General features: G+C 43.8%; 3 protein-coding genes across 3 annotated transcripts in view; 1 reads left to right on the top strand and 2 right to left on the bottom strand.

Annotated features, from left to right (window-relative positions):
- The window catches only part of LOC102720665, a 34968-nt gene extending 31764 nt beyond the window's left edge, over positions 1-3204 (bottom strand). Inside the window, exons 1-5 of the mRNA XM_015833680.2 lie at positions 2492-3204; positions 1470-1614; positions 750-1022; positions 471-638; positions 169-384 (exon numbers count right to left, since the gene is read on the bottom strand). Of these exons, the coding sequence (XP_015689166.2) occupies positions 169-384; positions 471-638; positions 750-1022; positions 1470-1614; positions 2492-3204 (1515 nt within the window). The remainder of the gene's footprint in view (positions 1-168; positions 385-470; positions 639-749; positions 1023-1469; positions 1615-2491) is intronic.
- Positions 3205-12889: 9685 nt separating this feature from the next.
- LOC102722341 (regulator of telomere elongation helicase 1 homolog) lies at positions 12890-23682 on the top strand. Its single transcript, XM_040525138.1, has 25 exons — positions 12890-12991; positions 13126-13421; positions 13619-13758; positions 14406-14487; positions 14584-14734; positions 14954-15116; positions 15248-15424; positions 15615-15739; positions 16017-16068; positions 16678-16819; positions 16949-17103; positions 17194-17285; positions 17361-17468; positions 17548-17616; positions 18122-18208; positions 18648-18707; positions 19282-19397; positions 19798-19855; positions 19927-20026; positions 20949-20986; positions 21066-21545; positions 21686-21831; positions 21968-22073; positions 22868-23005; positions 23342-23682. The coding sequence occupies exons 1-23, from the start codon at positions 12890-12892 to the stop codon at positions 22044-22046; spliced, it is 3018 nt and encodes a 1005-aa protein (XP_040381072.1). The 3' UTR covers positions 22047-22073; positions 22868-23005; positions 23342-23682.
- Positions 23683-23842: 160 nt separating this feature from the next.
- On the bottom strand, positions 23843-24640 carry LOC107303618 (transcription repressor OFP14). Its single transcript, XM_040520231.1, has one exon. It carries the CDS (start codon positions 24587-24589, stop codon positions 23843-23845), a length of 747 nt encoding a protein of 248 aa, XP_040376165.1. The 5' UTR covers positions 24590-24640.
- Between the last annotated feature and the right edge of the window lie 2817 nt (positions 24641-27457).

The raw sequence follows: 27457 nt of genomic DNA, 5'->3' as shown, positions 1-27457 counted from the left end.
AGAATATTGAGCCATCAACTGGAAAACCAAAGGTTCTGCACTCAACATGGAATGAATAGGGCTAGAGACAATGTAAAATCTGGAAAGGTGTAGCAAAAATGTGGCCACGTGAATGCTTGTTGGAGAAGTGATATCAGCATGATCAGATTTAAGAGAATTAGAACTCACCCTAATGGGTGTCTGCACAGCTAACCGTTCAAGTATCAAATTCTCAACAAAAGGGTCTAATATTTTTGTACTGTTAACATCTGAATCTTGCTCTTGTTGAGAAAACGATAGTGAATCCCTCAAATTCCATGGGTGCCCAGAATTAACACTGGAAACGAAGCATGCAACATCCAGATGAAAGCATAGAAGATCACACAAGTACTCCTCGCAGGATGTCTGCCAACAGAAGCTGTCACAATCCTTCACATGTTTTTGTGCATGCTATCTGAGAAACAAAAGAGGGCCAAGAAGCACAGAAGTACCTCATCTGTCTGTGTACGGTAATGTGGATATTCTTTTAGCCGTAAGGCTTGGGATTTGCTTGTCCAAAATAACTGCATTAGCTTTCTCCGCAGTGCTGTCTTACCCTTCAGAATATCCCACCCCAAAACAGCAATTAATGGTTGGAGTAGGGGGAACATTGAAATAACCTGCAGATAGTCACTTGTCAGAGGATAATCAGTGAGGTATATAACTAGTGGAAAATGACCTGCAGTGCTCATAGTAGCAAAAGGCAGCATATCTCATTAGAAAATGCATACATTAACTGCTTCTTGAAGTTGTTCCCTCTCAATCAAAGAAAGAACAGTTTCCATGACGACTTCAAGGACATGTTTTCCAGAAAGTCGGGAATAATGATACAGCTCTTTCTTGCAGGATGTTATAGCTCTATTCAATATGGTCTTGTCATCCAAGTCAGCGCCCCTCTTCAAGGACAATGTTTCCATGAACTTTTTAAAAGGAAGAGGCATCCAATTAGCATCAGAGATACCATGATCTTCAATTTCTTCAGAAAGAATGTCATCCAAGATGAGCTAGAACCAAACACCAAAGAACTAGAATTAGTACCATCTTGTTATGAACCAGCAAGAGTGCATTCCAAAAAAACAAAAGACAAATAGCATTAATATAGTAGATACTGTGGAGGGGGGACAGTGGATAATGAGGAACATGGAATTCCAGAAAGGCCACCTACATTGATTTTCACCTGAAGCTTAAGAAAAATTGTAACGATGAAATAATGTTAATAAGCACCCAGAATCTGGAATGGATAAATGTTCAGTGACCTAGATTTTTTTTTTTTTTACAAAAGGTAGGTCAGGTTCCCTTGCAGGAAAAAAAAAAGAATGGTAACATAACATAACGGTTGTATAAAGAAATAAAAGGCTAGTTGAAAACAGATGGATAAAGCAAGTTCATGGGAAAGAACTTCAGCAGTGGAAGCATGCCAGTAGAAATGATAAAAACGATTCTGTAGCTACCTGAATCAATTGAACAAGCTGGGGACTGCTAGACTGAAGAGCTGATCCAAACATTTTAATTACTCTATCATGAGACTCGGACCATGTTCCACAATAATTCGATGATTTTGGCCAACCCCTTCTGACAAGCTCTCTTAATACAACCCTGTAAGAAGAACCTAAAATTTTATCCAAGGTATCCATATTTACCAACAAACTGAGACCAATGTAGATAGTACACTATTAGTTGAACACATGTAATCTGAAACCAGTTAGACAGATTCTATGCTTAACCTTAAACTGCAAACATGAACATGATGATGCTAGATCAAAATACGAAATGAATTCCAGAACTTTCTTGCCATAAGTATAAATAGCACCTAGTGATGGCAGTTTAGTCAATCAAAGTGCAAAATTATGCCATCTCACTCAAAACATTACAATTATCTTAACTCCCCCATGCCCATTGCAGCAATGCCTAGAAAGCAACCCTGAGTAGTGTACTTGTAATACAAACATAGGCTACAGCCAGAGTTAAAGGACAGGTCTCCGGTGGGAGTTTACAAACCCAACTGAGATATTAAACAGTGATTAAACATATAACCACAAAACAGTTCAGTCAACAGAAGTATAGTCTTAACTCAACTAGTATCTTTTAATATGCTAACTACCATGCTAAAAGTATCTATATCTCCATTGTCACAGTGTCCCTACAGTAAATTAAATCATTTACATGCAAATGTTGAGATGTGCACCAAGAAACATGCAATTCCTAATCCAGCTGTAAGATATGGAAAGGAATTAGCCAAACATGTTGAGTCTATGTTAATATTAAGAAAATGGTGTTCATAAAATAAATGCTAGTTGTAACTAAAACTACCACTTATCCTACCATTTCATGCATGTGCTGATCACTTGTGATGTCCACCAAATTTTCAATTTGCACCTCAAACTAAATTTTGATCCTATAACATGATGAGATTTTCCGTGATAAATATGAATTTAGTTATATTTAGATTCCAACTATATACAGTAAAGCTTACTTATACTCATCCTCCTCCACGCCATGACCAAGGCAAAGGAACCGAAGATGTCCGGTGGCCCCCTTGAGATCCTCTGACGCAACAAGTGACTTCACCGCGTCCAAGTGAGCTAGCTGCACACTCCGCCGCAGCCACAGGAGCACGTCCGTGCCTAAACCATTGTCCAATCCAACCTGCCTCGAGATGCCCTCACACAGCGCATCAAACAGCTCGGCTTTGTCTAGAAACACCCCCCAGAGCCCCGTCAGATCTTCCTGGGAGATCGCGACCTCCTCGACACCGAAGCCCGCCTCGCTTCCTCCCTCCACCTCACGCTTGAGCCTCGCCACCCCCAAATCCAGCAGCCTCGAGAGGATCCCCCGTGCCTCGGCGCCGGTGGCGGGGTCGTCCGCGATGGGCTGGAGGAGGACTAGGAATTCGGCCTTGAGGCGGAGCGCCTCGGGGTTGGGGGTGGACGGGAGGGCGGCGAGCTCGAGCGCGGCGAGCCAGGCGAGGTGGGACGGGGAGGGGCATGCCGGGGGCTCGGACCAGAGCACGCCGGGGACCCGTCCGCCCGCGGCGACGACGGCGCGGAGGAAGCCCGCGGCGAGGTCGGGGTCGGCGCGGCGTCGGAGGCTGAGGAGCGCCGCCCGCAGGGCCTCGAACTGCCCGAGGAAGAGGTGGTTCGCGGCCACGCGGGCAAGGAGCGCGGCCTCCCGCTCCGACGCCGCCATGCCGAAACTCCTCCTCCCCCCGCGAAGGCTTCGGCCTTCCCTTCGGGATCACGAGGCGGCGGTGACCATCAGGGCGGCGTACGCGCCGCGCGACGCGGCGGACGGCTTCGCGGATGGGCGGGGCGGTGGGGTGAGGGGGGAGCTCAGGTTTTTGGCTTGCTCGTGTCGCGCACTCGCGCTCGGCGCGGCCTTTGGCTGGGAATAGGAGGAAGAAGGGCGAGGCGGCGGCCGGCCGAGTTCGCGAGAAGGAGATGCGATGCGGCCGTGGTGCGTTTCGTGCCGTGTAATCGTTTTTTTTTTTCTTTCTTTCTTTTCTTTTCTCCAAGGAAAACGTGATCTCGACGGATCTATGCCGTTGGATCTGATGCTGGGTGCCAGCTGTGCCAATTCCGACCGTTGGGACAAATTTTGTGTCGTTATAAGTCTTTTTTTCTTTCTTTTCTTTTCTCCAGGAAAACGTGATCGACGGATCTATGCCGTTGGATCTGATTCTGGGTGCCAGCTGTGCCAATTCCGACCGTTGGGACAAATTTTGTGTCGTTATAAGTTTTTTTTCTTTCTTTTCTTTTCTCCAGGAAAACGTGATCGACGGATCGATGCCGTTGGATCTGATGTTGGGTGCCAGCTGTGTCAATTCCGAGGGACAAATTTTGTGTCATTTATAAGTTGTAAATGCACCAACAAGATTGGTAAAGGAAACCTCTAAAAGTATATGTAACACCAAATTCTAAAATTCAGATTAGCTTCGCGACATAATTTACTAAGAATCGTGTGGACTTTAGAATTTAACAAAACAAGAATGTGTTTGACCAAATTGTGAGATGAACCTATAGAATTAAGGCGGAGTATCGCAAACAGCGTATTGTAAAAAAATTACCATGTAAATCATTGTTTATAGTTTAAATATGTGGCACTACTGTTCTATAGGATTATAAACACAGTAGTTTATAATAAACTTGATGCTAAAATTGTAGCTTTTGAAACGTTGCCTTAAATTTGTAGATCCATGATAAGCTCCATGTTAAGTTGTTGTTTTGTGATGCTTCACATGAAATTAGTAGTTTTACGGTAGTGTGAACAAAGTATCCGAAGTTTTGTAAATTTAACTAAAAACTTAATTTTAAAGATCCAGAATCGCTTTGAATACTTCGAAAAAAGTGTCAGGGTCAATCCTAAGTATGTACTAAGTGCTCATTTGGAAGGCATATTAAAAAAAATTGCAATGATATGGAACGAGTGACCATTTTTTAACGGAACGGATGAATGAATCTCAAAACAAATAAAACACATGAATCACTGAAAACGATGGCTCACAAAAAAATATATGGACTTTGAGATTATATATTGCTTAGATCGAGTGAGAATAGATAGGGAAATAGAACGATCTCATTGGAATTCTTGAACAAAACAAAAACATGAAGCTGGAGCTCATATAGTCGTAGAAATGCATTCCAAAAGAATTGCGCAACTCAGAATTATACAAACAAAATAAAACCCTCATTTTCCCTTTAAAATCCTCCAATCCAAATAAACCCTGATCGAAAAATTTGCCAAGGGTCTTCATTGCGTGCTTCCCAACAATAAGGATATGAAGAAAAGAAAATCAACCCAAATGAGTCCAAACTCAGTCCGATTTAGCACATGATAAGTCCAAAAAATAAATTTGAAGAAGCCTTCGTTGTTTTTTCATGGTATTTTTTTCCTATTTACAAGTTTTTTTTTGGGAGGTTCATGAGCCAGCTCGAGCTAGGAACAAAGGCGAGTCAAGCTCAGGATTCGTTTCCTAACCAACCTGGATCAAGCCAAATATATTCTCACGCGGGCCTTCATGAATCAAGCCCGTTTCCACCCAATAGTATAAAAAATGGTTCGAACCAACGGTTGAAATAGAAAAAAAAATAGAACCGGCAATCTCGCGACTTGATTTTGCTGACCGTCCTTATAATCGATTCGATAAAAACCCGTTAAATCGGCGAACCCATGACATTTTTTAGAATCGAACAATTTTTTTAGTTTGTATGACAATATGACTATGAATTTATTATGTTACTGGACTTTTTTTTTGATGTGGTTGCCATGTAATAATAGATATACTGATTTATTTATACATAATTTTACTAAAGGGACTATTGTATAATTGACTCTATTTTAAAAGCTAACTGCAGATTTGACTCCCTTTTCACTTTGCAGTTTTGACATTGGTTTTCAAATTTAAAGCGGTCGGCTGATCCTACCCTGTTAAGTGAGCATAACGATGTCAAATGAGACATAAATGGATATTTTATCCCTACATATTTGACCCTACTTTATAAATGTGTATTGTACATTTGGCTCAATTTTGTACATCAGTCCTCATGGAACAGAGGGAATAAAAAATAAAATATAATCAAAATGAACCAAATCCACTCAAATTCCAAGAGGGAAGTTGACAGAGAATTGTTCCCGTAGAACCAAATTTGTGGCAATCCAAATAATGTGGACTAATCAAACCTGTATTACACTGCCACTTTGAGCGCTTTCATCAACCCATGAGGCTAATCAATAGATCAAATGAATATCCTGAGAACACAAAATAATAATTCATGCATGCCCGATCTGATCACCTCTAAGCTAAACCCAGAAACCAAAAATTATTCGGCGGCCAGTGGCTTGCACTTAAATTAATCATAACATGACACTGTTATGACATAGATAATTAAATGGTCTATTTAACTATCTAGATATAATGTACATATGTACACAAATGCAATGCTCCATCGCTTTCGGCTAGATGGACACCTTCTTCTACCCGAGCTTCAATACCTTCATGTGGCGGTTGGAGTGCTTGCCACCGTTGAAGCCTGGGCCCATCGATGGCTGGTACTCCGGCAACAGCCTATCCATCTTTCTCCGGATGCCACATGCATTGTAGAGCGTGTCGGGGCCCTCAAGCCCCATTCGCCACCGTAGCATCTTCGACGTGTCGCGGTGGCTGCATGTCACGTCCTGAGTTTTATTCTAGCTAAAACTCAATTAAATAATACATTAAAAATAATTTGTTAATTAAAGTTCAGGAGAAAACCCAGTGTGCAATTTACTTCAATTTAATTCGAAGCTTTTCGGAATGTTCTAAAATGTCCCGAAAGCATTTTAAATCGTTAACAGGATTTATATTTGAATTTCAGAGAATAAAATTTGCTCTAATAAACTTAATAAAAATCGGCAAAATTGGAGGGAATTTTTTTCCTCCTTCCTTTTTCCTTTCTTTTCCCCCTTTTCCCTTTTCTTTTTCTCTTTCTTTTTTTCCCTCCCTGGTCGCACCACCCTCCTCCCTGCTTTCCCTCCTGGCCGAACCCAACTCCCTCTCCCTCACATGCATGATCTCTCCCACCCCCTCCCTACTCGTGCCATCCCCCTCCTCCCTGTCAGCCGTGCATCCCCACCTCTCTCCAAAATCAATTCCTAATTCTTATCCCATTCAAACTTATCTATCCCTTTTTAATAGGAGATGGATAACTAGATTTATCTCTAGCTCCCCATATAAATACCCCCTACACCCTTGCCTCTTTTCCCCGTCTCCCTCTCCTATGCTCCTCGAGCCGCCTCCTGTCACCCCTCTCCTAGCAGCAAGTCGCTAGCAGTCCTGTTGCATCCCTGTTCGCAATAGCGAAAGCCGGTCTAATCTGTCGCCGGTCTTCAGGTTCGCATATATTTTATTCTTGCGAATCAATCTAAATTCATCTACTGTTTCATTGTTTAGGTTTTCTAGCCGAACAGCGAGGAACAACACCAATCCGTCGCTGATCTCTCCACCAAATGTCAGGTTCGCATACGTTTTACTCATGCGAATCAATCTATTTTTAATCTACCGTGTAATTGCTTAGATTTTCTAATATGTTAGCTAGCATGAGATTGCTTTACACTATGAAATCCAATTTCATACGTGTAGATTTATTTTACGTTAAAGTCGTTTAGTTTCAGTTAGCGAGTTGTTAAACCTCAATTTAACGGGTCGTTCAATCCTGTCGTTGTTCTGCTAACAGTTCACAGTTTCACGTTTCGAATCTAATTCATCGTACAAATCTCTGATTCGTGCACGATTTGGTTATGTCGTGCGAATGCGTGTACTGTCCGCAATTTCCCGAGCCATGTCCCAACTCACGCTCGAAGTCCGCATCACCTCCCTTGTCCACTCCTATCTCCTTCCCTTCCACTGGGCCGGCCCGTCAGCCGCGGGCCGCTCTACTCGCCTCTGCCTCTCTCCCTTCGGCCCAATTCCTCCCCTCTCCGCTCCCGTTAGCCTAGCTCTCTTCTTCGGCCCACCGTAGCCCAACTCGCCACGCTCTCCTCTTCATCTCTCCCTTTCCCGCATGGGGCGAGCCAGGCTACGGCCTAACACCCGCGCCTAAGGTCCGGCTCACCTCCCCCTCTTCCTCGATCGCCGACAGGTGGGGCCCACCTGTCGGAGGCGCCTTCATCCCCCAGCGCTCGCCTCTCCCTCGTGCCACAACGTCGCGTCGTGTCATCGGCTGCCCTCCGTCGCCGCCGCCGCGCCACGCTACGTTCCCAGCCATCGCCGCCACGCGCCGTCACCGTCGTGCGCTGTTGCCACCGTGCCGTTCGCCTCGCCATCACACCGGCGCCGTCGTGCTGCTGCTCTGCCCACCCCGCGACGCTGCCGTTCTCCACTGCCATCGCGTCGCCGCCGCCTCGAACACGCTTCGCCGCGCACGCATCGTGCCTCGCCGCGCCGCGCCGCGGTCGCCGCAGCTATCCTCCGCGCGTGTGTCGCTCTCGCTCCGCGTCCCTCCGTCGCCTAACTCACGGTAGCACCGCCGTGCCCATGCCTTGCTGTCGCGCAGCGCCGCCGCGTCATCACGCACGCTCGCCCGCGCAATGCGCGCTGCCCCCTGCCACCCCGCCGCCTGCGCTGGTGCAATGACCGACGCCATTTTTCCCGTGCCGGCCACCGTCAAATCCGTCGCCCGGTGCAACCACCCCTCCTCTTTCTCCGGCACCACTAACCACCTCCCCGCCCTAGCCGGTGCCGCACCCCTATAAACCCCCTCTCCTTGCGCGCCGCCGCCACCTCTTCCCGCAAGCACCGCCGCCGCCACCGTCGCCCCGCCGCCGATCGATCTCGCCGCCGGTTGCCGTGCGCCGCCACCCACCTGCGTCATCGCCTCCGCCTCATCGACGCCGACTTGTTGCCACCCTCCGCGTCGCTGGTGAGCACCCCCTTCGCCTCTCCTTCTCACTTTTCCTTCGGCCGCCGCCGATCTCGGGTGCCGCCGCCGCTTGGTTGCGCCGCTAGCCTCCCGTCACGTCGTTACCGTCGCCTACCCGACTCGGCCGGTGTTTCCGAACGTCGCCGCCGTGCGCGTCGCTCGTCGGCCGTGCCGCCCCGCCGGTCTCCGTCACACCGGTGCGCCGCCGTTCGCTGGTCGTCGCCGCCGCTAGTTGCATGTCGCCGCGGTGCGCCGTCGTCCCTCACACCGTCGGTGTCGCCATGGCTTCCCCCTCCCTCCATACTCCTCTGTCTCCCCTCGTCGTGCCGGCCGCCCATCGCTCACCTCGCCACCGCGGTCTTCCGCCGTCGTCGTCGTCGCCACCGCTCTCCTCTACCTTACCTCGTGCACATCTCGTCGCGCCGGCGCTCCGCCGCGCTCGCCGCCGTGCCGCGCTCACTCACCGTGCCGGTCCCCGTCGTGCGCCGCCACCCACCGCCTCGCGCTGCCTCCACTCGGCCGCACACCACCATGCTGGCCGCATCGCCTCCGCGTCGCCGCGCCGACACCCTCACCCGCACCGCCTCCCCGTCGTTTGTCGTCGCCACCGTGCGCCACGCTCGGCTGCCGCTCATCCCACCGTCACCGGCCGTCGCTCGTGCCGCCGTCCCGCCACCTGCCGCGCCGTTTGGCCGAGCGCCTGTGCTCTCCCCTCCCTCCTCTGCTCTCTACCTCTGTCAAGTGGGCCCGGCCCGTTGGTCTCTCTCTCCGACCATGGGACCCACCTGTCTGTCCCTTGTCTTCAATGACATGTGGGCCCACTCAAAACTCTCTCCCACCTGACCAGTGGGGCCCATCTGTCAGCAACCTCTCTCCCCCTTTCTCTCTCTGACCCGTGGGGCCAGCCTGTCAGCCTCCTCCCTCTCTCCCTTGCTGCCGACGTCAGCTCCTCCAATAATTGCGCAATAAATGCATTAAGGTTTTTCTGTTTAGTTTAAAAACACAGTAATCTTCTAAAATTTATAGCTAATTCATATAGTCTCCGTTTAGGTCCATTCAAGTTTCATTAAATCCAGAAAAATGCCAAGAATCTATTAAAAATAGTTTATTTCTCTGTTTCAGTAGTTTTATAGCCTATTTTTTCTTGTTTTGCCTTGTTTGTCGTAGGTTTTGACCCTGTCGCAGCGCCGTTCGTTCACGAAGTCGTCGCCGAAGTTCTTCATGGGTCTAAGCAAGGCAAGTGACACCCTTCTTTGATCATATTGAACCTATGATTATAAAATCCCCCGCTTTTACATTCAAACATGCATTGTATTCAAATGTATTTACTTTATTTATCTATTGGGCTGTTACCTTTATATCCGTTGAATTCCCATTTATTATTATTGTTATCCCAGGGTTAATTTGACTAGAATTAGGGTTAGTCAATGCTTAGCCATGCTTAGTTCAACTAGCTCACCAATTATTATTTAATTATTGAGTAGACTTTGATATACCTTTAATGGTTATGATCATGATGAATTTCCCGATGGTGGATTAATATAACTAAAATATTGCTTATGGTGGGCTGTGGGTGTATGGTTTTGAGACTGCACCGCTTGTCCTTCCGCACCTACCGGTTGCACTAGTCCCCACCATACTACGATGGTAGCCGCCACCGCATCCTTCTCTGTCGTCGCCGCTGCCACCATCGTCGAGCCGCTGCCGCCATCGTCGAGGTGCTGCTGCCGCCATCATCGAGCCGCTGCTGCCGTCGTCGCACGAGCCCAGCCCCCGCCACCGCCAGCAGCTGTCAAACCCTAGCGGGCGGATAAGAGTGGGTACAATAGTAGACTATAAGCTACTACGTAGCTATAAATATATTTTAAGGAGATAAGATGGGAGAGAGAATAGTAGTAGCCACTGTAGCACTGACTCCAAGGCGCAATGTATATATGACAAGTGGGACAGAGTAGTATATGTTTTGTAGATATCTATTATATGAATTGACTATTAAGTTGACTATAGCTGAATTGGAGCTAGTACTTGGCTATACTATTGAACTTGCTATAAGGTTAGATGAGGGGAGCAATTTTGTCTTTTCGCTTGTCCCTTTCTTTTTTTTCTATTTTTGTATTCTGAATTTTTTTTCTATTTTTGTATTCTGAATTCTCACGGTACCATAACAGTAAGGTCAGGATGACTGTTTTAAATTTAAAAACCAGGATCAAAACTGCAAAGTAAAAACCGTTTAGTAGTTCGTGATATATGTGCGCGAGAACGAGGGAATGTTGAGTTTAGATGCGAGGAAACGAACGCAGCCACCAACTATCGGCCCAACGAAACAAAAGCTCATCTATCGGGCCTGCCCATGCTAAGATTCAGCCTTAACGGGTTCAGCTCCTCCAACAAAACATGGAATAAGTTCACTATAGGTCCTTCAACTTAACGTCGAATTTATCTTAGATCCCTTAACCTCAAAACCAGAAATGTGTACCCCTAAACTTGTATAAATCGTTTGAAAAACATCCCTTGGCAGTATTGACTTATCTTTTTGACCAATTTTGCTGAGTTGGACTTTGGTGGCCCCACGTGTCATGATTTTTTTCCTTCTTTCCATTTTTTTCTTCCCCTCTTTCTCTTCTCCTTCTCTGTGTCGGTACGACCGGCGAGTTCGCCTCGCTGCTTAGTATCTGCACTACCGCGTGCATCCCCAGCTGGAGCGTCGGCTTCGAGCTCAAGCACGACAGCCTAACTAGCAGTGCACTCCTCATCTCCCCTCGTCATAGTCGCCGCTTAACCTCGTGTCCATGCCAGCGAGGAGCTTGTCACGCCCCACCCGCTACCCAGGCACCCGTGCCCTATCCTGCTAGCCGTTGCCATAGATGTAACATCTGGAACACCCAAAACGCCAACGTCGGCTTCCCAGGACGAGGAGTGAGCCTAGCGACCATGAGTAGCTCGTTGCCGGACTCCACGATGTAGCGTGCTGTGACATGCTCATCGTAATGGCGACCCTCCTGGCCAAATTCTACGGGGGAGTCGATGGCCAAGTCGCCTGCTCCGGCGCCTCCATCCCGCCGAGCCATACGGTGGTGGCGGCATATCCCCCGGGAGCACCACGAGGAGGGCTCCCCCCCGGCAACAACCAACAAAGAAGAATAATGCAGCTCTAATCAACGACAGCATGCACGGTGTCTGGTTGCTGAAGTATGAACGCATGCACGCAAGATTTATTTCACTAATCCGACCCACAACTAATCGATCAATTAACTATGCCTTTTCTTCATCTCGATCTATGCTTGTCGAGAAATAAAATAGCTAAAGAAATCGGGCCCTTTCACCCAAGACGTCACTTTGGACGCCACTGATCTGGTCGTCTTTACCGGCGTATAGCACGATCAATCATCTCCTCTGTTCAAGGCCCAGGTAGATATTCTTCCTTAATTCCAGCCTTAAAACTTTAGCGTCTGTATGATTAGTTTCTGTATTAATACTCCATCAACAAGGCGTTTGAGATCAAGATGGTTTATTCAATGTGTGCATAAACACTACAAGTTGTGCACCATGAGCCAAGAACCATGTCTATCGTCTGCGACGTGTTCTGATGCTGCGCGACGCCATGGATGCACAGAGCTCACGTGTTATTAGGTGTTGCATTTTGAGTAGGGCTACGGCGTGCTGGCGGCGAGTGTGTCGAGAAATCTGCAAAGCGCGATGTTGGGCCGATCATGGCGTCGTTCGGACGCCGTTGCGCGGAGCGGCCAGCTCCAACCGCCACCGCCGCCTGCCCGCACCTAAGCTGTCGCCCGAGCCCGACCTGCCTTGGCCGTCGCACGCTGTCGCCGCAAGCCAGCATAGGCCGACGGCCGTGCTCCGCCCTCCAGCGCCCCAACTGTCCCTCCGCCTGTCTGCGGTTCCGCCACCCGCCCGCGACCCAGCTATCGCCCGGCCCGCGCCGGCCATGCTCCGTCCTCCAGCGCGCGCATTCGAGAGGAAGGAGAGGAAGAAGAGAGAGAGAGTAGAGAGCCTGATAGAGAAAAAAAAGAAAAGAGGGAAAAAACTGACACGTGGGACCCACCGTATGCCATGTCAGCAAAACCGGATAAAAGTTATGCCAATACTGCCGAGGGACATTTTGTGAACGGTTTATGTGAGTTTAGGGGTACACATTTCTGCTTTTGGGGTTAAGGAACTTCATACAGACTTGACGTTAAGCTAAGAGACCTATAGTGAACTTATTCACAATACATCCTTAACGGCCCAAAAAGCACCCGCGAGGGCCGCGACAGTCCAACGCCGTTGCCGTTCACACCCCACGACCCACACGCCCATTTCCACGCGAAATCCTCCTCTCTATTTCCTACTTTCCTCTCTCTCTCTTTTTTTTTCCAGGGCGCCGCCGCCTCCTTCCCTCGCAAGCTTTTCCCCCTGTTCCCGCCCAATCCCCCTCCCCTCCACCTCCCCCTCCCCCTCCCCCTCCCCCTCCGGCCGCCGCAATGCCGGTGTACAGGATCCGCGGCGTCGACGTCGACTTCCCCTTCGACGCCTACGACTGCCAGATCACCTACATGGACCGCGTCCTTGAATCCCTCCAGCAGGTAACCCAAACCCCGCGAGGCGCGGAAACCCTACCGGCGTCCGGGTAGCTGTTCGCGCGCTCAGCGCTTCCCCATGGTTTTGTTCAGTTCGATTTGAGTGAGTGAGTGAGTGAGTTCGCCGGATCGATCGACAGGGAAAAAACGCGCTGCTGGAGAGCCCCACGGGGACGGGGAAGACGCTGTGCCTTCTCTGCTCGGCGCTGGCGTGGCGCCGCACCTTTGGGGAGTTTCTGCGTGGAGGAGGCGGCGGGGGTGGTGGTGGCGGCGGCGGTGGGAGCCAGCCGTCGCCATATGGGAGCCAGCCTTCTGGGAGTCAGCGCTCGGGAGATTCTGGGTCACAGTCGTCGCCGTACCCCGTGATCATCTATGCCTCCCGGACCCACAGCCAGCTCCGGCAGGTCATCAAGGAGCTCAAGGCCACCAATTACAGGTCAAGCCCGATGGCAAGCAATTGCACTTAATTGTCAATTCTTTTGTTCTAGTTAACTCCTGAATGCGTTCAGCGTATGCTGTTAGTAACCCCACATGAATGCCTTGTTGTGGAGGTCTGTAGTTAGCTTCACGAGCTGCAGCTCTAGTTTTAGTGCCCTATAGCTTGTTCAGTTTCTGGCAAATACTATTCTGTAGGCCAAAAATGGCAATACTGGGTTCCCGTGAGCAAATGTGCATCCACAATGAAGTGAGCAAACTCCGGGGAAGACAACAGAACAACGCCTGCCACTACCTCTGCAAGAAACGGTGGTGCCGCCATCATAACTCTGTCACTGGTAATTGCAACAGGATCCTTGTTACATATAACCTTTAAAGTTATCTTTGCAGTATGCACAGAAAATTAAAGCTATGCTAAATACATGCATGCCCACACACATTAGGCATTCCTGTATCATAAGCACATTTGATTGAATGATTGGTACAAGAAGTGTTCTGTTTGATGCTACAATCAGTAACTTGAATACTTGAGGCTTATAAGTTATCCTTCAAGTTGGATACTTGGATGTTACTTCTACATTGATGCCTCTGCAGTACTACCCGTGATTACACAAACTTATCACCCTTTAGTGCACAGTCAAACTATCTTAATTTTGACAAAATGTGTTGTCTAAACTCTATAGCATGTAGTTGGGACATAGGAAAATGGTATGAGCAAAATTGTTGTGATTGTGAAAGCACCACCATAATATTTTATAACATTTTTGAATAGACAATGATAAAGTTTAGTGGTTGAAGGGACATCTTGTTTTCCCTTTAAAAAAGAGACATCTTGTTGACTTGAAAAAAATTGAAGCAATTTATTTTTGTTGCCAGAGGTAATATCTCCCATATTCCCCTATTGGTCTGTCTATGTTAGGTACTTTGTTGCAGTTATTTTTAAAGAGTTCTTTTACAGATTAACCGTATGTTGCACATCCTGTAGAATACATGAGGAACAGCAGTGAGCTTGGAAATGAGGCTTTTGACATTGAAGACTTAGTTAATATTGGGAGAACTAAGGGCCCGTAAGTTTCATATTTCATCTGCCCTGAGTTGCATACCACATGCATGCAACAGGACACCTACAAATTTTGCTGACTTCATTTTTTTTTCCATTTTAGGTGTCCATATTACATCTCTCGGGAACTTTCAAAGTCGGTTGATATTCTTTTTGCTCCTTACAACTATCTTATTGATCCAGGAAATCGACGTTCTTTAAATGGAATACCATGGGATAATGCAGTACTTATATTTGATGAAGCACACAACCTGGTACGGAAATACGTACTCCTGTCCTTCGTTTAATCTACAACTATCTAACTATCTGTTTCCTTTAGTATTAAAAACTTTATATTTTATGCTTAAGGCCTAGGCTTAAATGAACCAACCGCAACATTATCTATACCTAAGTGGCTAAGTTTCGTTCTGAGAAAAATATATTTCTGGTTATAGCTCTATCTGTTTTGAATTTACCATAGTCCTTTTCTGCAGGAGAGTATATGTGCAGATGCTGCATCTTTTGACTTGCTTCCCAATAACCTCTCTTCTTGCATTGCGGAAGCTCAGGAATGCATCCAATTGTGTTCAGCAAAGAGGTCCATTGAAAGTTCTGCCGATAAACAATTTGACCCTGAAAATTATGCTATCCTCAAAGGTGAACCATATTTCTTTTACAGCAGTGAATCATACTTATATACATATTACTAGGTAGAAAGTGTCTACCTTTCATGGTAATGATTTAGAATGTGAGACTTCCTAATGTAATAGATGGGCCTTTTTTTCCAGCCCTTTTAATGGCACTTGAAAAAAAAATTACTGAGCTGGTGATTGAGTCCAAGGAGATGGGCTATACAAAACCAGGGAATTACATGTATGAGTTCCTCTCCGAACTGAATATTACTTCTGAAACATCCAAAAAGCTGATTGACACAATTGATAGTGCTTCTCTATTACTTGAGGAAGGTAATTGATATTTCCAGGGCCCTTCTTTCCACCGAAATACATTTTCATTTTCTCAATGGACTAGTTACTTAAACTTTCAATATTTTTTCTAGCTCTATAGGTTACCTTACTTGAACACATTGAATTTCTGATAATGGTTTGGCGGTTCATGCAAATCAGTTGAGTGCCTTTATTTTTTCCCTCCACTTAGGAAATTCTGCTGAAACTGGACCTGGGATGAAGGCTAAGGCTACTGTATGTAGATTGGAAACAATCAGGGATATTCTTGACATAATATTTAGGGGTGGTGGTCAAAGCCATGCAAAGTATTATCGTGTAAGTCTCTCTACCTCAGATAAGTTATGCTTCTTTCTTCTGTCATTTAATGTTTGCACCAACCATGCACAATAATACATGATATATACATCTGTCTATGTGTCTGTGCGTCTAGTCCCTGTTTAGAAGATGGGAACTGTTACCTTCAAATTCCTGTGTTCCAAGTACTAGGGCTTCAGTCTTTTTATCCTTCATCTTTTCACACTTTGCAGTATAAGGTAGCATACTCTGCTGTAATTTTATGCTTTTACAATTACACTCATTCTTCTCATTCCAGTTTCATGTGAATGATTGTCAACAAACTTCTGGAGATGCACTGAAAGTTTTGGGTAAGTTCACTTGTATTATTGGCACTCATTATTTAAAGCTGTTTCCATGTTAGGATGATTCTGTAACTGATACCCATGTCCTTTTTCATTTGCTACTACTAATTCATGCTTGTATCTTATACTGATGATATGCATCCAAAATATTCTCACACTGTCACCCAGTTTTTATTCATTATTATTTCATATCTGTAACATAAGCATACTTTTGTAGTTTGGAATGGTGGCAGAAGCTACAAGTTCTGCTTTAAGGACTAGTGTCCAAGCTTACCTCATTTAGTTGCCTTGTTATTGTATATATTAATGGTAGTGAGGTCCACAAGATCTGGTTTTAAAGATTTGTCTCTGAGCTTGCAGCATTTAGTTTCATACTTGTATCAATATTATATGTATAATCCATGAGCCAGAGTTAATATTTGTATTAGCTCTTGTCTATTTCCATGCACTTTAACAACATCTATAACTTTACTTGACTCCTGGTACGATTCCCTTTAACCACATAAATATTTAAAAGTTAACATTTGAGTTGTAGCAGTGTTGCCTTCATTTACTTTCCTCAGTAATATTCTAATTATATATTTATTTAATTATCTGGAATTTCTTATATTGCAGGTAAGGTATCAAGGACTCTTAGTTGGTGGTGTTTTAACCCAGGGCTTGCTATGGAAGAGTTTCTGAAATTGGGTGTCCGCTCGATTATATTAACATCTGGCACTTTATCTCCGTTGGATTCGCTTGCCATGGAACTAAACCTGTAAGAACTAAGGCGTCTCAATATTATTTCTATTTTTACTTAATTATTAGCTTGAAGCTTCTGTGATCGTGTAAAATTTATTTTTATTTGTCTATTAAATGTTGAAGTAATATATTTTCATGAATCCAGTGAATTTCCAGTTAGGCTAGAGAACCCACATGTCATTGCTTCAGATCAAATCTGGGTTGGAGTTGTGCCTGTGGGCCCATCAGGACATCCACTTAATTCTTCTTATCGGACCCGTGAGACTCTGAAATACAAACAAGAATTGGGTATAGCTATTGGTAGGCAGTTGGCAACACCTAACAGTATGCAACTTTTATATTTGGAATTAACTCTGCTGTATGCATCTGATTTGGATACGTGTTTTGCAGTTAATTTTGCCCGCATTGTACCAGATGGTCTTCTTGTTTTTTTCCCGTCATATTCTATGATGGACAAGTGTATCAACTGCTGGAAAGATATGGTATGTTTAATTTCAATGAGTTATTGTTTAGTTGAGGTATTTGGCCTTGTGGAAATGAGGATTGAAATATTACAGAACCATGAAAATTCAACGGATGAGCACACAATCTGGCAACGAATCTGCAAGCACAAGCAACCAGTTATCGAACCTAGGCAGTCATCAAACTTTCCAAATGCAATCGAGGTTGTGAGATGTTTTAGTAGTCACCATTTTAGCTTTACACTCTATTTTCTCACATAACTGCATGCCATTTGATTTGCAGGATTATGCAGCCAAGCTACGTGATTCTTCCACTACCGGGGCAATATTTTTTGCAGTCTGTCGTGGCAAAGTTTGTTCCTGCCTATCTTATATCTCTTTTTGCTTTCAATTTTAACTTCTGGTGGAGTTCAGTGCTATTTTTCTTCTTTTCGTTAGAGCTCCAATACTCGTGATAAATTCTTCTGTGACTCTGGTTGTGTTGTTGGATCTATGTAATTCATTTTTTTTTTTCAGATGTTCAGTTAGTCCTTTTGCTTTAAAAGATGAAGCATGTTACACAACATTTAATGAGTCTATAAAGAGAGCAATGTGCTAATAAAGTTGTGAATTGGTATAGCTACAATCTCATGAATGATGATGGATCACTAAAAGCAGAACTGAACATGGAATGGAATGCTAATAACATAGTAGCATTCAACTATAGTGCAATAATTAACCAATTATAATAATCACACAATCATTGGAATGATAGATATATTAAGCATTAACAAGGTAGGGTTTTCATTTTCAGATTGTTGCATTCTGGCTAACCTCAAATATTAGCTCAACTACCTGTGCATTTTATACTTTTGCAGGTTAGCGAGGGCCTTGATTTTGCTGATCGTGCTGGAAGAGCTGTAATAGTTACTGGAATGCCCTTTGCCACCCCGACCGATCCTAAGGTTTTCCTTATTTTCTTGCTCACCCTTTTCCTAATATAACCATGTTACTGGGATGCCTTTTGCCACCCTGGCTGATCCTAAGGTTTTCTTTATTTTCTTGCTCACCTTTCTTCTACTGTAGTTAAGGGGGATTTATTTGGTTGGAAGAAATATTATAATTCTACCTGCATGACATTAATAATGCCCCCCTTTGCTAGCTTAGAGGATTAGAGCTTTGACTCTGAAATATCTGTTGACAATTCCATGCGACTATGTCAGTCAGCTTAAGTGGCATTGAGTTCTGGCAAGCTTGAGTTAATTTTTTTTGACCTCCTTTCACATATTCATTTGTGTGGTTTCCAGCTACTCTCCTTTCCTACAAAAGTACAATATACCCTGGATAGAATATGAGAGTATTCATTATTCTAAAACTGCAGTTTCCTTTATGTGATTGTTCCAGGTTCGGCTCAAGCGCGATTATTTGGATAAGCAGGGCACATCATCTAACAAGAACTCAAAGGTTAAATTATTTTCCACATTTCATTGTTTAATGAACCTTTATTGATAATCCTTTATATTAAGCTTGAACTTATCATAACTCGTTAAGTAAAGTTCACCAATTCCTCTCTAATTACATGGTGCAAGCCTAAAATATTGTGACAAGATAAATTACCATGCTATATCATAACAAAAGTTTTCTGCACCAAGTTTGTTTGGACAAATTACATTGTAAAACACATCAAGCTTAAAACTGCTCTAAAGTGCAGTAAATTTTAAGATTTTAACCGAAGATGTTTGGTTTTATAGAGTTCATGAAACCCTTTGGCCTCTCAACATGGCATGGGTAGTGAGTGTAAGCAATAGGTTAACATCCTTAAGATACATCAAATGCTTTTTAGTGTTTTTGGAAAAGTTTAATGGCTTAATATCCATAGAAGAAATGTTCCTTAGTTAGATTTCTGTTACTCTTATTAACTCTCAAGCAGTTATACCAGGAACTAGTAACAAATTACTTTATGCACACAGTGTAATCCCATTCACGTGCTTCGGTACCCTCACAATTATTTAGAAACAAGTTTGTGATCTTTTTGTAGGCTTTGACAGGGGAGGAGTGGTATGTACAACAAGCAGCAAGGGCTGTCAATCAGGCTGTTGGACGTGTCATTAGACATCGCCATGACTATGGAGCAATTATTTATTGTGATGAAAGGTTCAAAACTAATCACAACCTTCTAAGCAGGGGTCAAAATGTCATTAGCTTTCTGCTGGATATTCAACTGGGCTAGCTGTAGAATGAATGTTTTTTATATTCTCTTCTGATTCTACATATGTACAGTTTTAGCCTTCTTAGTTTAGTTCTCGTTATGCATTCCATATCGCATTGCATCAAATAACAATTAAAAGAAGATAACCACTTTTAAAATCTCAATATACTTATTCTGGTTTGTGCAATATCCACTTTACATATAGCATTTTAAGGACCACGTGATTACCTCCAATGGCTTATTGATCTCGAACCTCATGTGCTTAGAAAAACTACAAGTCATTATTTATCTGAATCTTGGCTTTTTGAATCAAGAAAGTTTCTTGACGTCAAATATGTCTTACAGGTTTGTTTGGCAAAATTATCAATCTCAGATGTCATATTGGCTGCGACCTTACATAAAGGTAGGTGTGTAGATTCCATTCTTCAATGCTCATCAAAGTCATCTTTACTATTCTTATATTTTCCCCTGCAGTGCTATAAAAAGTATGGAGAAGTAGTCCAAGGGTTAACCAGATTTTTCCGAGATAAAGCGTCTATGGATTCTTCAAAGCCAAAAGAGACAGATTTTAATGGTGAGAAACCCTATTTGAATACTGCGATGAATCCCTTTATATCCCGAGTTAGTGTAGTAAACTTCAATTGACTTGTTGTATATAAATCTGCTACTGTCAATTTGATCTGGATGATCCCCACACACAAGTTTAAGGACACGGTGTAGTTACTCCCTTGTATGCCAAATGATGTCTGCTGAATAATATTTTGGTTGCTTGTTATTTTGGTTGATGGTTTGTTTGTCGCTTCCTGCGAGTATGGGTTTTGTGTCCTTAATTGTGGTTGTGTCAATGACTCATATTGATTCACTTGTTTGCATCTAATTAACTATAACAAGTAAATTGCTGGGAAGTTTCCTCCAGAACACATCAATAATGTTCTATACTAGTTAGCTACCCTAATTTTAGCTTGTAGTCCATATTCGTATATCAGAATTCAACCTGTAACTATCAAACCTAGAAGAGCAAAAATCAGTTCTTGCACATTTGCATTAAAGGTGGCTCTAATTGTGCGCACCAGTACATTTTCTAGTTCTGCGTGTGAAGCCCATATGCCCTCTCTTTTTCTATATATGAATTTGTACATTACAAGTCAAGCACTGCACTGAAGGACCTCACGTAGCAACACAAAGAGTCTTGAGTTTTTTGAACTATTAAGTCTTGACAGATACTTATAGAGTACGGTGCCAAGATCCAGCTCGTGAATGTTAAATCCTCTTTAAAATACCTTTTTAACATGTGTTGCTGTCCTGAAGCCCTGAACCATTTTTTACTTGTACAATGCAAAACCATTGGCAGGACAACTAGACATTTCTTGAGGCTCTGGTTTATTTGCTGTGAGCTGCCAAATTTATTACTATACCGTGTTTCTGCTGATCAACTATTCTCTTAAGGATTTTCGTTTATCATTTATTTATTTTTGTGAAAATGCTGTTACATGCAGATAGTATTGTACCGCTTGCAGCCAAACATACACCTCAGGTAATTTTGTTACTTGCATAGATGATCAATATTCAGTTTATATTCTGGTACTTACAGGTGGTATTCTTTCTTCTTCTAGGCTGCTACTACAACAAATGAGAACCAGGGAACTACAATATCTCTGAACGCAGCTGCCGCAAGAAGTAACTATATCAAGTTTGCCCAGATCACTCCTGCCAATCGCTCTGCCCTTTCTATGAAACATGGTTATTCATCTACCTCAGAGCGCTTGTCCTCTGAAGACCAGTCTACGGATGCTCAGATTGTTGATTTGACTGCTGATGTGACAACACATGGACATCTAGCACGACATACATTCAAGTCCTCAGGGGTTAAAAAAGCTAAAGTAATGGTTGGATCCAAAGATGCTATTTGTTTTGATGACAGATCTCCAAAATTACAACATAATGTTGGGTCAAGAGCTTTGGCTGGGTTGTTAGGTGAGCGATCTACAGCTTCATCAAACAAAAGTAATATTGAACTGCCTGGAAACAGTAGTTGTATTCATGAGAAGTCTGGAGGCCAGGAATCTAATGCAGGGCCAGCCTTCTTGAAGCTGGTATGCTATTATCCCCTGTAATTTGATTTTGCTCATGAGATTTGCAGAATAAGTGCTATATTGCTATTATGTTCATCTTTGAGTTATGTTCTTATGTGCATGAGATAATTGTAACCATTTAATATGAATATTTTTACCAGGCTCGAGAAAAGCTTAGTACTGCAGAATACAGAGGTTTTGTTGAATATATGAAGGCCTTGAAACTGAAAACCATGCACATCAAGGATTCACTTGATGCAATAGCAAAACTGTTTTCGTCTCCAGAGCGACTCCCACTTCTTGAAGGGTAAAAACATCTGTTGACATTACCAGGGATCTATTGAACTTTCATTGTCATGTCTGTTCCATTATGTTCTCTACCAAGCCCAAAGCGAACTTTCACACCTTTCTTATGCCGGATTTATGGTCTTGTTTGTGTACAGGTTCAGGGTTTTTGTTCCAAAGAATCATCTTCCTTTATATGAGCAGCTTGTTCAAAGCTATACTATGCCTAATACGTGACGACTTGATCTGGTGAACTATCTAAAGGTATCACCCTGTTTCTATATATGGAGTATATTTTTATTAAATGATAACATCATTTAAGTATCATCTATATGGAATTTTTTCACCCATATCTATATGGAATTATTTCATTGAGGTGCACATCATCACATTTTTTAACGTGATGCCTTTTTTTTATTTCCAAGGAGAAGTGGATATTGTGAGAACATTAAGCTTGAGCAAAAAATTCATTGACCTTCCAAATTCAAAAAGACCTCAAGTGTTTTGGGAGCTGACCATAATTACTAGTCTTCTATATATTTTGTCACGCTATTTAGTATTTACATGCTTAGAAGTCATTTTGCCAATATTCAACATGGTTCTGCATCCTTGATTCATAGCTCAGGGGTCAACATGAATAAATTTCAGGTTTTTATAGGTTGATTTGCAAGCTTTCTACTATTTATTCAACGGCATGATTTATTGACTGTTTAATATCAGCTACTTGTCCAGTGGCATTTTGTTGACTGTATACAAAAGAACTTCAGAGTTTGTATACAGTCTCTTAACATGCAAACTGCAGATATAATCTGAATAGCATGTGGAGCAAGAGAGTAGGATAGTATGTTCTGTACACATTCTATTTAAGCCAGGAATAGGATGGGCTTCAGTTACAATGATGCCCTACAAACGTTTGTACGATAAATTGGCTAGATTTACTTTTATCTCCCACATGTTACTCAATGGTATATATAATATGAATAGCCCCTTTCATCGTTGATCAGCTTCATGAGGATGGTAAGATTATTTGAGTTTCTGACTACCATTTGCATCTGCAGATCAAGTTCTGGAAACTTCCATGGTGAATGCAACCTGTGCTTCCCATTTCATATTTTTACCCTTGAGTTCTTAAACGTCAATTCAAACAGTAGAATTATTCCCATCATTTGGTACGCGGGGGCCATTGAAGAAGAAATGTAAGTCTTTTTCTATATGACGAATATCCTGGATTTTTTTTTATTTTTCAAACCTTTTTAATAAATAATTTTATTACTAAACCTCAGAGAAAAATATTTTCACCGTATGAACCTTTTGGCTGTCACGCTGGCGACAATGGCGTAGCAAGCCTGCCACGCCAAATTCTCTGCGTGACAGCGTTATCTTGTCACGCCAATATTGGTGGCGTGACCAAAAGGTTCATACGGTGGAAATATTTTTCTCCGAGGTTTAGTAATAAAATTATTTATTAAAAAGGTTTAAAAAATAAAAAAATTCTGGTCTTGCTAACTTATATAAATATCTGATTTGACCAGTTTTCATGCCAGCCAGTGCGTTGCAGATAGTGGAGTATATGTAGCTTAGGATGGAGGTGAGTCCACATATGGGTACCTTATTGGCCCACTAGCTCAACTGAGAATGTACGTTCATTGCTAGTGAAACTGCGTTATTAGCTAAACTGGAGTGGGTAACGGGTAATGTGGTGGGCTGCCCACTTGTCTCTTTGTGTAGGTCTCAATTGTAAATTAAATCAATACCTTGAATATAATTATCTTTTGTTACTTTTATGGGAAACTTTAATACACATTTGAAATAATTTGTTGTGTTATAGATTGACCCAACCTACCTGATGGTTTCTGTTGAGATGACGTGCTTCAGGCTATCCTGATTGTGTTTTAGCAGTATTTTTATCTGGTTGCTAATTTCATGTAAAGTTTACTTTGCATCATGAGGTTACATGGCTTGGGATGTTTTATCCATAATTCTTAGTACTCGAGTGAGACAATTTTTTTTTCAATACATTACAATCTTGTGCCCTAATAGCCTTTCCTACTCCTGACACTCTTATCAGTCCGTTGCGTTTTTCCACGGGCTGGGCGGCTGACATGTGCTCCAGCGGTGAGATCTGCAAAGGCCTTGAGAATGTACTTGTGCACGCTTTGATCATTGAGCTGCAGGTAGTAGAAGAGCAGCTCCTCCAAAAAGTCCCAGTCCAATGGCAGAGTCTCCTCGCCATGGTGCAGCTCTATCATGCTCTGCATGGATCTCCGGAAGTCTGTGTAAGGATTCATGGAGAACAGCACGATGGCCGTGCTGCTACTGTTCTCATCCCCTGAGCTTTCTCTGATGTCATCTGCAACCGAATCTGACCTTGACGTCGATGTCTCTGCGGCTGCTGCTGCTGGCTGCGTCCTGTCGACGATGGACGTGAGCTTCCCTGGAGACGATGGGCGGCGCGCGTTGTTGTCGCCGTCGTGGATGTAGAGGGACCGGAAGTTGTCGAAGAGGAAGCGGTCGACGTCGGAGAGCGTCGCGGCCTGGTCTCTGCTGTTGCTGTCGTCGTCGTCGTCGTCGGTGGTGTTGTGGCCACCGCCGCCGCCGCCGCCGCCGTGCAACGACGGGGTTCTGGGGAACCTGCAGGTGGAGAGGAGGCGGCTGCTGGTGATCTTGGCCGGGATGGTTGAGCTGGGGATGTGTATTGGAGGGATCTTCTTGAGCTTTCTTGAGAGGAAGAGCTGTATGGATTTGCGCAGTTTGGCTCTCTTCCGGTTGTCTTCCTCCATGTCTCGATGAAATGTGAACTAGGATGGCAGCAGACAGAAGAACTTTGGAAACTGAACGAGAGGATTGAATGGTGGCATTCTTTGCTTTATTATGGTAATGTGAGTTATCGGCAGGGGGTTTATGGGAGGAAATTAATGGAAAAGGAGTTGATCTGGGGGCATTAATGGTTGTTTCTTTCATAGAAGATGGATGTCGGTCCTGTTCTTTACCCAGAATAACTCCTGATTTCCTTAATTTTTCACGTACACGCTTACCAAACTACTAAACGCTTACCAAACTACTAAACGATATGTTACGAAAACTTTAGAGTAAAGTTGATTTAAAAATTAATATCAATCTATTTTTAAAATATTATATAGCTAATAATTAATATTTGGTCACGTTTTACACGTCGGTTACTCACGCGGCCATAGTCGTAATGTAGGGTTGGGCTGGGTTCTCTTGATGAGAAGTGACTCGAATCAAGGCCTCGTAGGATTATATTGGAGGATTCCAATTCTTGGATAAGTTTTTCTCCAAGGCTACCAGAGTTGTTTCGATATCAGGATTTGATAAGTGAATATCATGGAACGAGCCGAAATTGGACGAGAAATGTATAGCAGGCCACGTAAGATGTTGAACGAGGCGAAAATTGTCCCATGCTAAACATTAAATATGCTCTAATTGGGTCCGGATGGACCAAAATGTATCGAACCGAACCCTTACACGTTCTAAATTTTTGGCAACCGGAACAATCAACTAAGCGAAATATAATAGCCCAGGCAACTGCTAAAAGGACTGAAATTTGGAGCACTGAAATACCGAATAGCTAGATGGGCTAATATTTGGGCCTACTAAGCAATAAGCGGGCCAAAATTTAGCCCACCCATTGATGACATGGGCGAAATTTAGCCTGTGGGCCTGCTAATATGTGGCGTTTATTGAGAAAAGTTCAATGTACATTCCTCCACGATATGTAGAATTACATTCACAATCTTAACCGCAAAACCAGGTACAAAACGGTCTTCAACATTTAAAACCAGTACAAATTGAGTCCCCCGGTAGTCTGGAATATAATTTTAAATTGTAATCTTTATTTTATGTGGTGCCTACATGTAACTCTGTCAAGAAAAAAAAAGTGGAATCCACCATGCCAGAGTCACATAGAAATAAAATTAAAAAGCAATCTCATCCCCTCCCTCTCCTCTCTGTCTCGCTTCCCCTCTCATGCCTCTCCACTGGTGAGGAGCAGCACACACGACGACTTAAAAGAGCTAGGAATGTGCCGTTGCTAGGACAAGTGCTTGACACCGCCACATCCTCCTCTTATCCTCTTCTGCCACCGCCAATCTGTGCTCCCACTACCGCTACCTTTGGCCAAAGGCGGCGGCAGAGAGGAAGAAGAGGTGTGGTGGTGTAGGATCAATATGTCAACTTGAGTGGAATGAATAGGCAATTTAGAATTAATTGCCCTCTTTTTATTTTACTAACCTAGGTCCATAGGTTTGAGTCGGATCAAACTAAACTACATAACTAAATTTTGTTTTACAATTTTAAGGTGATAGTGGCTCAAGTAGTCTCTAGGAATGTAAATTGCATGGCATTTAAGTGCAATAAGTAAATGGAATAGAGACAAGGAATTTCTCATCTGAGGTTCGGAAATTCTTCATTTCGTACTAACTATTGAGGCGAGTTCAACTTCACTGGTCATGAAACCTCCTAATCCCTTGAAAAGGGATGCGCAAGGTTGAGAGCCATTCTTGAAGTGTTATCTACAAGCCTTAATCACTAGAGGTATCTCTTCCTTCACTCAGAAGATGGTGAGCTCCAAACCACTCATAAATCAATCACCGGGCCTTCTCTACAATCTTCTCGGAGAGGTCACTGAAGATCTCTACCAAGTGTTTAGAAGGCGGATCTAAGTGCCACTAGATAAACAATGATGCAATGCACTTGACTTGGGCTAAACAACCCTCAATCACTCAAAAATGAAGAGAGAAATCTCAACGAGTGAGAGAGAGAGTACCAGGGCTCAAATGAACTCAACTAGGGTGCCAAGAGAGGCTGGTTGTTGTTACTCAAGGAGTATTTATACTCGTACCAACTACAACTATCTATTAGGGACGAAATCCCCTAACCTTGCTCATTTCTGGTCTGACCAGGGTCATTCCCAATGGTTTAAAAATAACCATTGGGCCACATTAAATGTGCTCGCTGATTTGACCGGTGTGAAGGCCTGATCCGATCGGTATCCCACCTCAAATTGGCCGATGATACTGGTTGGAATCGGTCTGATCGGCTAGACGCGGATGGTTTGACCACCACCCCTTCCAACACTCTAGTGGTTTTTGACACGGTTGGTCCAATTGACCAGGGCACACCACTCCCACTAGAACTCTTTGGGGTACTGGACTAGGCCGGTCCGACCGCCACTCAACGGAGGGCTCCAAAAAGAGATAACCAAGAATGCAAGTCCTAGTGCAACACTTTTTCAACACTTAGCAAGGTTTCCACCACTCTTGATAGTATGGACAAAGCTTCAAAGAAAACCTAACATAAATTCGATCACCCAACACCTTGATTGTTTAAACATGCTGCTAGATTTTTCATCTTCGCATCATAGCTTTGCACCATCAATTTTAATCAGTGGTTGTCCTCCTTAGTGTGTATCTAACTTTTCTTGCATATACTCAAACACAATAGTTAATTCACAATTAGTGCCTATCATTGATTACCAAAATTAACATGAGGTCCAGATGCTCGGGGTGGCACGATATTTTCTCCTTCCTCGGGTGTCCACTATCGCCGATGGGCAACGCGGGGAAAGCTCGGAGCACCATGCTTACTTCTTCGTGTGCCCTGCCCTCCACCTCAGGCTCCCTCCGATC

The sequence above is a fragment of the Oryza brachyantha genome, chromosome 1, assembly GCF_000231095.2.
Source record: "Oryza brachyantha chromosome 1, ObraRS2, whole genome shotgun sequence".
Taxonomy (NCBI): Eukaryota; Viridiplantae; Streptophyta; class Magnoliopsida; order Poales; family Poaceae; genus Oryza; species Oryza brachyantha.
Note: the sequence above shows the minus strand (reverse complement) of the source record. Positions and strands in the feature narration are given on the sequence as shown.